Source organism: Rhinatrema bivittatum, chromosome 15, assembly GCF_901001135.1.
Source record: "Rhinatrema bivittatum chromosome 15, aRhiBiv1.1, whole genome shotgun sequence".
NCBI lineage: Eukaryota > Metazoa > Chordata > Amphibia > Gymnophiona > Rhinatrematidae > Rhinatrema > Rhinatrema bivittatum.
In genome coordinates this window covers 5,547,802-5,559,913 of record NC_042629.1, presented here as the reverse complement: position 1 = coordinate 5,559,913, position 12,112 = coordinate 5,547,802, and the positions used below count along the sequence as shown (strand labels likewise).

The window sequence follows — 12,112 nt, the reverse complement described above, 5'->3', positions numbered from 1 at the left end:
ATGCTTTAATCAAAAAAATAATGCATAGTTCATTTCTAAACTCCAGTCCATTCTCCAAGCCTAACAAAACTCTGAGTCATACACACTTCATCAATGTGGTACAGATTACAAACAGACCACCTCCGCACCCCGCACATACACACCCTAACATAAGAACATAAGAAATTGCCATGCTGGGTCAGACCAAGGGTCCATCAAGCCCAGCATCCTGTTTCCAACAGTGGCCAAACCAGGCCACAAGAACCTGGTAAGAACCCAAATACCAAGAAGATTCCATGCTACTGAAGAAATTAATAGTAGTGCCTATTACCTAAGTAAACTTGATTAAAACATGACCTCAGACAAAAAGAAAGAAAGTGGCGCAAAGAACCCTCAGACTCTACACAAGATGACTACAAAACCTCCTTACACCACTATAAAACCTCCATACGTAAGACCAAACGAGACTATTACGCTATCTACAACCCAAAAGCCCTCTTCATATACGTAGCAGAACTCACCAAACCATCACCCCCCCAAATCTCTGAAGAGGACACAAAAGTGAAATGCGAACAGATCGCCGACTTCTTCAAAGAAAAAAATCGCAAACATCCTTCGACGATTCTCAGCACCCTCTCCCTCCATGTCCTCCTCTAAATACACAAACGCCATACTAGAAGCCCTCGACACCACCACGGCTGACACTATCCCCAGTAAAGCTCTCCTACCCATTGCAAGCATAATTGCCAAACCCTTGGCTGAGATAATCAACTGCTCTCTCTCCCATGGCATAGTCCCCAATTCCTTAAAACATACCATAGTTAAACCCATTCTAAAAAGACACAACCTCAACCCTGCTGACCTAGCCAACTACAGACCGATCTCCAACCTCCCCTTCCTGGCGAAAGTAATGGAAAAAATTGTCAACACACAACTCACCGATCACTTGGAGATCCACCACATCCTATCCCCAGCCCAATTCGGCTTCCGTAAATTTTTCAGTACTGAAACCCTACTCATCTCCCTCTCCTTAAAGGCCTTGACCAAGGACACTCATACATACTCGCCCTATTAGATATCTCCGCCACCTTTGACACTATTAACCACAGCATTCTCATCAAACACCTCACAGAAATCAGGATCTCTGGATCGGCCTTACTCTGGTTCATATCCTACCTGGAAAACAGGCAGTATACAGTCCAAATCGCCAACACTGAATCTAAACCCGTTCATCTCTCGCAAGGAGTCCCCCAAGGCTCATCTCTCTCATCCACCCTCTTTAACATATATCTCCTGCCCCTCTGCCAACTTCTCACAGACCTCGGCCTCACCCATTACCTCTATGCAGATGATGTACAAATACTCATCCCTATACAAGAATCCCTACATAAATCCCTTGAATTCTGGGATAACTGCCTCCACTCTATAAACTGCCTCCTCACCAACTTCCACCTTGCTCTTAACACTGCGAAAACCGAACTCATCATCATCTCCATCTGCAATGACCCCCCACCTCTTCCCAACCACAACCCCCACCCCTGCCCAACTTCTCTCCACAAAATGTACGAAACCTTGGTGTCATATTTGACAACAACCTAAAAACCTTCATCAATACTACCATTAAAGAAGGCTACTACAAGCTCCATGTACTCAAAAAGCTCAAACCTCTCCTCCACCTCAATGACTACCGTACCATCCTCCAATCCTCTATATTCTCAAAAATCGATTACTGTAACGCCCTGTTACTAGGTCTCCCCGCCTCAACCCTTAAACCCCTCCAAATGCTACAGAATGCAACTGCAAGAATTCTTACAAGCACCCGCAAAACAGACCACATCACTCCTGTCCTCAAGCAACTTCACTGGCTCCCTATTTCCTTTCGTATCACCTACAAATGCCTCTCCATTATTCACAAAACAATCCACAACAATGACTTTCATTGGCTCGACAACTCTCTCCGCCTACACACTTCCAGCCGCCCAATCAGATACACCTATAAGGGAACCCTCCACACCCCTACCCTCAAGTCCACACACCTCTGCACCACAAAAGACCGCGCCTTTTCCCTAGCCGGACCCACCCTCTGGAACTCGATGCCAACTGATCTTTGGCTAGAGCCAAGTACACAAACATTAAAAAAAAAAAAAAAACTCAAGACTTGGCTATTTAAACAAGACTTCCCTGAATAGTACCACCCCCTTACCCCCCTCCCTGCCCCTCCTACCGCTTCACTGGACAATTGCAGAAGCCCTTGAAACCTTTCCTACTATAATGTTCCTCCCACTACCTCCTAAATTCTTATTTTACTCTCCCCCTAAAGCCCTCCTCCCTCTTCTTACCCCTTACATGAATATCACTGTACCTTAGTATATAACATGAATATCACTGTACCTTTGTATATATACAAATTTCACTGCACCTTTGTATATAACATGACTATACTCATGTATATATTTCCATACCCTCGATTCTACTATATATTACCGTACCCTATTATCTACTGTATATACCTGTTCCCATTAATACTGTACAAGTTATTCCCCTCAGTTCCGATCCCCCTGATTTTTGTATTTTCTCTGTTCAGTTCCATATAAACCGATATGATGTTTCGACGAATACCGGTATATAAAAACGTTTAAATAAATAAATAATAGCAGTTAATGGACTTCTCCTCCAAGAACTTATCCAAACCTTTTTTGAAGCCAGCTATACTAACTGCACTAACCACATCCTCTGGCAACAAATTCCAGAGCTTCCGTTATCTATGTAAAGCCTGTTGCTGTCATTTGTTTACATCCTGTAAAACCTGTTGTATGTAAAGCCTGTTGCTAAGTTATTGTTTACTGTAAACCGAGGTGATGTATATCTATACGTGCCGTGGTATATAAGAATCACTAAATAAATAAATAAATAAATAATTGTGAGCTGAGTGAAAAAGAATTTTCTCCGGTTAGTCTTAAATGTGCTACTTGTTAACTTCATGGAATGCCCCCTGGTCCTTCTATTATCCGAAAGTGTAAATAACAGATTCACATCTATTCGTTTAAGGCCTCTCATGATCTTAAAGACCTCTATCATATCCCTCCTCAGCCGTCTCTTCTCCAAGCTGAACACCCCTAACCTCTTCAGCCTTTCCTCATAAGGGAGCTGTTCCATTCCCTTTATCATAACTTCAATAACCTCAATCAATCATACACATCTCATTAGCATTTCAGAGACCATACACAAACTCCCCCACCCACCCCAATCAAGAACCCATAGGTGATGGTAATGAAGGTTAGAGAGACTCTTTCAAGGCTCACAATGCTGCTGAAGTCTAGGAATCAGAGCTCCAATCAAAAATCTGTGATTTCAAAACCTAACTCTCAGTGCTATGTGTAACTGCGACGCATGCCATGTGAAAGTTATAGGGAGAGGAACCCAGCTCAGGGATGGAGTAAAGCAGTCACTAATGAGTAAAACAGGTCACAGCACCACTTAAAGAATCCACCTTCCATATCTCTCTGCTGCCTGCAAGCTCTTTATAGTTTCAATATTACACCACCAGTCCTCCTCAAGAGAATGGAATGCACTTTCTCCATGCCTTCCATTTTAGTATTCAGTGTGAAAAACACAATAAAATTAAATTTTCTATCGTAAACATGTTTAATAAAAGAATGGCCTTTGTCTCCTAGTAATGATGGAAAATGCTGAAATGTTTGTAGCCAGGTCACCTCCCTTGCCCTTAACAGCTTGCCTTTAGGTGTCTGGGCAAAGAAAGCCCCTGGAACCTTCGGATGTGCGGGATACGATCATCAGGAAGGTAATGAGCAGCGGTCACTTGGTACTGCAAACAGAAGCTTGTCCTTGGGATATGAGGTCCTTCACTGAGATCCACAAAGTCACCGCATCTGATTTATAACAACAATAAATCAGTGAACTGTGTTAAACACCCAATTCCCATGCTCCTTGCTCCAAATCATTTTTCTGAAGGATAAGCAAAGATCTTACTGCAGGCACCCACTCTCAGTCTGAAATCTCCCTATATATAAATCATAGAAAGACAGGCGCTGATGCACTTAAATCAGCACACACAAGGGGCACGTGTACTGCGTTCTGAAGATATATTCCCATAATGAAACCAACACCAGCTTCCCCAATGTGTTTTCCCGATTTCTCAACTCTGCTCCTATCACTGTTCTCCGTATCCATCCCAAGCACATTCCTTAATGTTAGCGCTGTAACCATGGCCATTCCAGCCTTCCTGTACATCTCATTCAGCCGTACTGCTGACATTAGGATTGTAACATCAGTGTAATACTACTTGCCTTGGTAACTTACTCTAAGTGTTTAACTACTCTCTTCCTAATGTCATCCTACTAGGATTTTTTTTATCCTATGCAGATCTCTGTTTGGTACACAGAGATCTGCTAAAGACCAATTACCTATGTAACCTGACCATTCCTGTGGGGTCATGGGAGGCTCTCTCTTCTACCATTGCCAGTTTGTACCTAAAATAAAACAAAATAAGAGTGACCTATAAATTGTGGGGCTTATTATTTATTTATTTATAACTTTTTCTATACCGAAGTTCAGGTAACAGAGTTACTTATCACTCCAGTTTTCATTGCAACAGATATAAATAAACATTAAACAATGACAAGTGTCTTACAGAGAACAGGGAGAGAACAACTTGGATAACATAACTGGGAACAAGAACATTATGTTAAGTGTTATGGGCTGGATGGTTCACTAGATATGAAAACTGGTTCTTACCTGCTAATTTTCATTCCTGTAATACCACAGATCAGTCCATAAAAGTGGGTTGTGTATCCCTACCAGCAGATGGAGTCAGAGAGCAAAACCTTTGGGCACTGCCATATATACAAGAGTGCCACCTGCAGTCCCCCAGTATTGTCCTGTACCCAAGCACATGCGAACAGAACTAAGGAACGAAGGGTAGCAACCAACAAAAAACTAACTACCACTTCGCCCTAAGAAAAAACATAAACCGAACCAACTGCTCCACCAATCACTTCTGCAAAAAAGGAGCATCATGAAAACATAGTCAAGTCTAATCAAGACAGTCTTTCGGAATCTGAAGAAAGGGGTGGGCCTCTGGACTGATCTGTGGTATTACAGGAACGAAAATTAGCAGGTAAGAACCAATTTTCATTTCCTGAACATACCCAGATCAGTCCAGAAAAGTGGGATGTACTCAAGCCACCCTTCACTGGGCGGGAACCCAAAAGACCCGCACACAAGACACTCTCACCAAAGGATGACTCTTCAGTAGCTTTAACATCTGATCGATAATGCTTAGTGAAAGTGTGAAAAGAGGACCAAACAGCTGCCCGACAGATCTCCTGAGGAGACAGGAGCTGACACTCTGCCCAGGAAATAGCCTGGGCCCTGGTGGAACGAGCTCTGAGACCCAAAGGAACTTGGCATCCTTGGCCTATGTATGATGAACAAATGGCTTCTTTGATCCACCGCGAGATGGTCGCCTTGGACGCTTTGTCCCCTTCTCTTTGGACCACCAAAGATAATGAACAAATGATGGGAACGCCGGAAGTCACTGGTAACCTCCAGATAACGCAACAAAACACACCGTACATCCAAAAGATGAAGGTCTTTATCCTGCAAAGACTCTCGGGAGCCTTTAGGGAACCCCGGGAGCTCCACAGTCTGATTTACGTGAAAGGCCGAAACAACCTTAGGGACAAAGGATGGAACCTTGCGCAATGACACTCTATCATCGTAAATCCGAAGAAACGGGTCCCGACACGACAGCGCTTGTAATTCTGAGATCCAACGCGCCGAGGAAATGGCTACCAAAAATACTGTTTTCAAAGTCAGATCTTTCAGCGAAGCCCTGCGGAGCGGTTCTAAAGGGGCTCCACATAACATACGCAGCACTACATTCAAGTTCCAATCTGGACACACAGAACGGACAGGAGGCCGCAAATGCTTGACCCCCTTGAGAAACCAAGCAATATCAGGGTGTGCGGCAAGCGAACAGCTGTTAAACTTTCACCGCAAAGCCCCCAGAGCCACAACTTGAACATGAAGGGAATTGAACGCTAAACCCTTAGCGAAGCCCTGCTGCAGAAAATCGAGAACCAGAGGAACATCAACTGCTAATGGATTGCAGGAACGCTGGTGACACCACGTCTCAAAAAGCTTCCAGACTCTCACATAGGCCATAGAGGTGGACGGACGTCATGCCTGCAGCAGTGTGGAAATGACCTGTTCGGAAAAACCCTTCAAACGTAAACGTCGCCTCTCAAAAGCCAAGCCAAGAGAAGTGATCCTCCCAATCCGAAAATATTGGACCCTGCCGAAGTAGATGGGGCAGATGAGCAAGCTGCGATGGACCCTCTAGAGCCATGCGAACCAGATCCGCAAACCACGGTCGACACGGCCACTTCGGCACCACCAGTACCACCCTTCCTGGATGGAGTTCTATGCAGCGGAGAAGCCGGCCGATGAGGGGCCAGGGAAGGAAGGCATAAAGTAGAATTCCCATGGGCTAGGGGCACACTAGGGCATCGAGACCCACCGAGCCCTGTTCCCGTCAATGGCTGAAGAATTGTTCCTTCTTCGCATTCGCCCGCGTTGCCATCAGATCCAACTGTAAAACGCCCTATCTGGTGCAAATGAGGCTCCACACTTTGGGGGTCAGCTCCCATTCTCCAGGATCGAGTTGCTGTCTGCTGAGAAAATCCGCTTGCACGTTTCTCCACCCCGGCGACATGAGAAGCGGCAATGCCCTTGAGATGACGCTCTGCCCAGGTGAACAGGAGTCACGTCTCTAGCGCCACCGCGGGGCTTCTCGTCCCACCTTGCTGGTTGATGTACGCCACCATTGTCGCATTGTCGGAGAACCATTCTGCCCTGGATCCAGGAGAGGAACGCCTGAAGGGCTAGACGCACCGCTCTTGTCTCGAGCCGATTGATAGACCACGATCCTTCTGTTGTTGACCAGAGACCGTGGGCGGACTTGTCTGCACACACTGCTCCCCAACCGGAGAGGCTGGCATCGGTGGAGATTATCAGCCAATTCGGAGGGTCCAAGCCCACCCCCCGCTCCAGATTCTCGCGCGATAACCACCACAACAGACTGACTCTGGAAGCAGCAGCACTGGAAGATGGAATTGTTCCGCCACCGGACTCCAACGCAACAAAAGCACCCGCTGTAACGGTCGTAAGTGAGCGAATGCCCATGGAACCAAATCCAATGTGGAAGCCATGGAACCCAGGACTTGCAGATGATGCCATACTGTGGGAGTCCCTCCGATGAAGGGCGTGGATCTGGCTTGTAACTTCATCACTCGGTCCACTGCCAGAAATACCTTGCTGCGCAAGGTATCAAACCGTGCTCCCAGGTAAATCAGCTCGTGTGGGTTCCAAGTGACTCTTCTGCAGATTGATGACCCACTCCTGCGACTGTAAGGTGAACATCACCAGACGAACTGATCTCTCACAATCCTCCCGTGACTTTGCCCGAATCAACCAGACGTCTAGGTCAACGCTTCTCAACCAGTGTGTCGCCAAGCACCGGCAGGTGTGTCGCGTGCTCCCGGTCTCTCCCACTGCTCTTCCTTCCCTGCTGCCGTTGCCACTGGGCTATCAGTACGTTCAAGCCCAGTGGGAACAGCAGCGGTGGTAGAAGAAGCAGTGGCACCTGCGGCTGGCCTTTTCTTCTTCCCGCGCCCCCCCCCCCCGTGACCCGGAACAGAAAGTGATACGCGGTGTGCAGGAAGGAGAAAGAGCCGTGCCGTGTGGAAAAATAGCAGTGGCGGCAGCAGCATCGGCCCCCAAATAATCGAAGCAGCCGGTAATCGGGAAACGAGACAGCAGCATGAGCCTCCCGCGGCCGATGAGATTCTTCCTTCTTGGCCTGTAGGGGCTGGAGGAGGAGGCTGCTGCAGCTACCATTTGTGCTTGGGGTGGGGGGGGGGGGGGGAAGTAAGAGGAAGTGAATGAGCCAGCCAGCCAGTGTGTGATTGAGTGCATGTGTGTGACTGAGAGAAACTGGTCAGAGAGCTGATGTGTGTGTATATGTGAGAGACAATGAAAGTGACTGCTCAGGGAGATGACTGATGTGTATGTGAGAGTGAGAGACATTAGTCAGGGAGGTGACTGGTGTGTGTGTGTGTGTGTGTGTGTGAGAGAGAAAAAGCATGGAAGTGAGAAATCTGGGTATGTGAAAAAGCATGGGAGTGGGAAGCCTGATTATTGAGAGAGAGCATGGGAGTGGGAAGCCTGTGTGTGTGTGCATGCATGAGAGAGAGAGACTGGTTGGTAAGGTGATGGTGTGTGTGAGAGAAAGAGACTGGTGTGTGTGTGTGAATGTGAGAGAAAGAATGTGATTCAGGGAATGAGAAGCCTGTGCACGTGGAGAGCGAGCATGGAAATGAGATACAGACTGGTGTGTGTGTGTGTGTAACAGAGAGAAAGTGATTATGGGAATGAGAAGCCTGTGCATGTGAAGAGTAAGCATGGGATTGAGAAGCCTGTATATCTGAAAGAGAACATGGGAGTGGGAAGCCTCTGTGTGTGTGTGTATGCATGAGAGAGATCAGGTGACTGGTGTGTGTGTGTATGCATGAGAGAGATCAGGTGACTGGTGTGTGTTTGTGTGTATGTGAGAGAGAGAAAGAAAGTGATTATGGGAATGAGAAGCCTGTGCATGTGGAGAGAACAAGTGTGTGTGTGTGTGTGCATGTGTGTGTATGACAGAGAAAGTGATTATCAGAGTGAGAAGCCCATATATGTAAGTAGAACATGGGAGTGAGAAGCCCATATATGTAAGTAGAACATGGGAGTGGGAAGCCTCCTCCACTACCAAACCCTTACAGTTGCTCCAAAATGCAATTGCCAGGGTTATCACCAACACTCGGAAAACCGATCATATCACCCCCATACTCAAAGAACTCCACTGGCTCCCCATCGCATCTCGTATTCTCTTTAAAGTCTTAACTATATTACACAAATCTATCCACTCTCACAACTCTAACTGGCTGGATGAACCCTTCTGTCCCATACGTTCTGACCGACCTATTCATTCTGTCAACATAGGTACCCTCTCCATTCCCCCTTTGAAAAAAGCCCACCTCTCCGCCACCAGAGATCGCGCACTATCCATTGCAGGCCCTAAACAATGGAACGCCCTCCCTACCACGCTCAGGCTTGAGCCATGTTACTCCAAGTTCAGAAAAAAACTTAAAACATGGCTCTTCCAACAAGCCTACCCTGTCTAATCTCCACCCTCCTTCATTGAACCTCTTGTATATAGACCCTTGGGCCCTTGTAAGTATATAGACCCTGTAAGCAACACGTTTAAGCCTGTATATCCAGACCTGTAAATAGCCTGTATATCCAGACCTGTAAATAGCCTGTTACAGTTTTAATGCTTCTTTTTCATTGTCTCCTGCACTATGTATATTCCTCCCTGCTTCCCCTCCCTGTTGATTGTAATTTCAGCCTTTCAGTTACAATGTGAACCGGTATGATGTATGCTTACTAATGCCGGTATATAAATGTGTATGGCATGAGAGAAACTGTTCAGGAAGGTGACTGGTGTGTGTGTGTGTCAAAGACTGGGAGATGATTGGTGTGTGAGAGACAGAAACTGGTCATGGGAGCATGACTGGTATGGTGTGTGTGTGAGAGACATGGGCACTAAGGAAGAGGACCATGAGTATAGAGCTTAGCTTCTACTGCTGCTTCTGGTGTGTGCCACGGCCTGCATGGAAGGGGAGTAGGAGAGCTGCTGGAGGGGGTAAGTAAAGGTGGCTTTTTAAGTTTATTTTTCTTGATTGACTGCCATTTTAATTATTTAATATTATGTGATGTCTGCTTTTTTAAAATATTTTATTGGTGTCTGGAGAATGTTTAATAGTTTTTATGAGTTTTTAATTGTTGGATGTTATTCTGTTCATAGCTGTTTTGAAACATTTATTCTGCTTATTAGTATAGCTTTACAATTATTTCTGTGTGGGGATCTATAGCTGCTTGCTAGTTCTGTTTTCCTAATAAGATGTGTATTGGTTTTTAGGGCCTGATTTAATATTTGTAGTGTTGCCTTTTCATAGATAGGGTTGCTCCTGTTTGAGTGTATTCCATAATACAGGTGTAACTGTGTGCGGATTAGTTTATGTGCATTACTACAGATCCTGGGAGTATGTTAGGTCGGTTTTGTGTCTGTTACTGAGATGAGATATTTTACTAGCATGTAAGCGTTTGTATCAGTCTTATTTGTTGTGTTTTCTCAAGAGGACATGCATTGGTGGTAAACTGCTGTCTTTTCATAAGTAGGGCTATTTAGCCTGGAAGTAGAAGGAGTTTGAGTTGCTGTTACTGAGATGACACCAGAACCAGAATATCTTTTTTGTAGGGTGAGTTGTATGGGGAATGTCATAATTCTGCTTTACATCCATTATTGGGGTCAGGGGGTTCCCGTGGATGCAAACTGTACTTTTACATCTAGCCCTGTGACAATCATGGGTCAGTGTGTCATGCAAGTGAGAACCATCTATCAGGTGTGTCCTGACAGAAAAAAGGTTGAGAACCACTGGTCTAGGTAAGGGTGGACTAAAATCCCCTCCTTCCGAAGAAAAGCCGCCACCACCACCATCACCTTGGTGAATGTTCGAGGAGCTGTCGCGAGACCAAACGGGAGGGCTCGAAATTGGAAGTGCTGCCCCAATACCTTGAAGCGCAGAAATCTCTGGTGGCTCAGCCGGATCAGTATGTGTAGATACGCCTCCGTGAGGTCCAGGGATGCTAGAAACTCCCCTTTCCGTACCGCAGCCATTACCGTTCTCAGAGTCTCCATTCGAAAACGAGGGACCTGAAGACAACATTCACCTTCTGCAGATTGAGGATGGGATGAAAGGTACCCTCCTTTTTGGGGACTACAAAATAAACAGAGTACTGTCTCCGTCCCTGCTGTATCCCTGGAACTGGGACAGTCGCTCTGAGCTCGAGCGGTCGTTGCAGGGTGTCCCGTACCACGTTGCGCTTGGTGCGTGAGGCCACGCGGGACTCCACAAAGACCCCCCGAACCAGCCATGAGAACTCCAGAGTGTAACTGTCTCTGATCACCTCCTGGACCCAGTGGTCTGAGGTAATCCTTGCCTATTCCATGTAAAGGTTGGATAATCTGCCTCCGACAGCTTCGACACAGGAATGGGTGTTCGTGGCTTCATTGGGAGGATTTACTGGTTCCTGCCGCGAGGTGTCCAGAGTCTCTACCAGAGCGGCGAACCCCGTGAAAGGACTGCTGTCAACCTGGAGTTTGCTTTGGACCAGAAGACATGGCATATCTGCCATCTCAATAACGGCGAGAATCCCGAAAACAAGCCCGAGGAGGAAAAACCTTCTTAGAAGATCTCCTATCTTCTGGCAACTTATTGCCCTTGGACTCCCCAAGTAGCTTAACCAGCTGATCAAGGTCTTCCCTGAACAGGAGCTTGCCCTTAAAGGGTAGATTGGAAATGGAAAATTAGTTTCTTACCTGATAATTTTCGTTCCTGTAGTACCAAGGATCAGTCCAGGCTGCTGGGTTATGCCTCCCCTCCAGCAGATGGAGTCAGAGAAAAGCTGAAAAGCACCCCCTAGATACACTGGTGTGCCACCTGCGATCCCTCAGTATAAAGAATATCAAAGCAGAAGAAATATGTAAAAAAAAATACACTTCTGCTGAATAATAAACTGTTTAAAACCCAACCAATGACTAGATCAAGTAGGACTATTGCCAGGGGCGGATTGACCTATTGGGGGATAGGGTTTCCCCCAGTGGGCCGGTCACTCCTGTCACGTGATTTTTTTTTTTTTTGTATTATAAAGTTTCCAAACAAAGTATTAGGGGGTGCCGCGAGCAGTGGTATCCCGAGGGGAGCCAATGCCCCAGGGCGCAAGGAGGCTCATGCGGCCGCTGAGCAGCGACACGTATATAGCAGGCAGATCGGCAGGGCCGAGGTGAGGCTCACGTCACCACGGCCCGAAGAAAAAGATCGTGTTTAAATGCGCTAATGCTCTTCCTCCTTCCTGCCTGTGCGACCCCGGAAGTAAATGTTGCCGGAGCTGCGTGGGCAGGAAGGAGGAGGAGCATCAGCGCGTGCAGAAGAGGAGTAGCGCTTACGGG

The 12,112-nt window shown here is 46.6% G+C and overlaps 1 protein-coding gene across 4 annotated transcripts in view; it reads right to left on the bottom strand.

Annotated features, from left to right (window-relative positions):
- Positions 1 to 12,112, bottom strand: part of MRPL39 (mitochondrial ribosomal protein L39) — a 65,732-nt gene that overhangs the window by 11,189 nt on the left and 42,431 nt on the right. For all 4 annotated transcript variants that reach the window (XM_029578638.1, XM_029578640.1, XM_029578639.1 and 1 more), the window contains exons 7-8: positions 4,404 to 4,469; positions 3,716 to 3,869 (exon numbers count right to left, since the gene is read on the bottom strand). In XM_029578638.1, the coding sequence (XP_029434498.1) occupies positions 3,716 to 3,869; positions 4,404 to 4,469 (220 nt within the window). The remainder of the gene's footprint in view (positions 1 to 3,715; positions 3,870 to 4,403; positions 4,470 to 12,112) is intronic.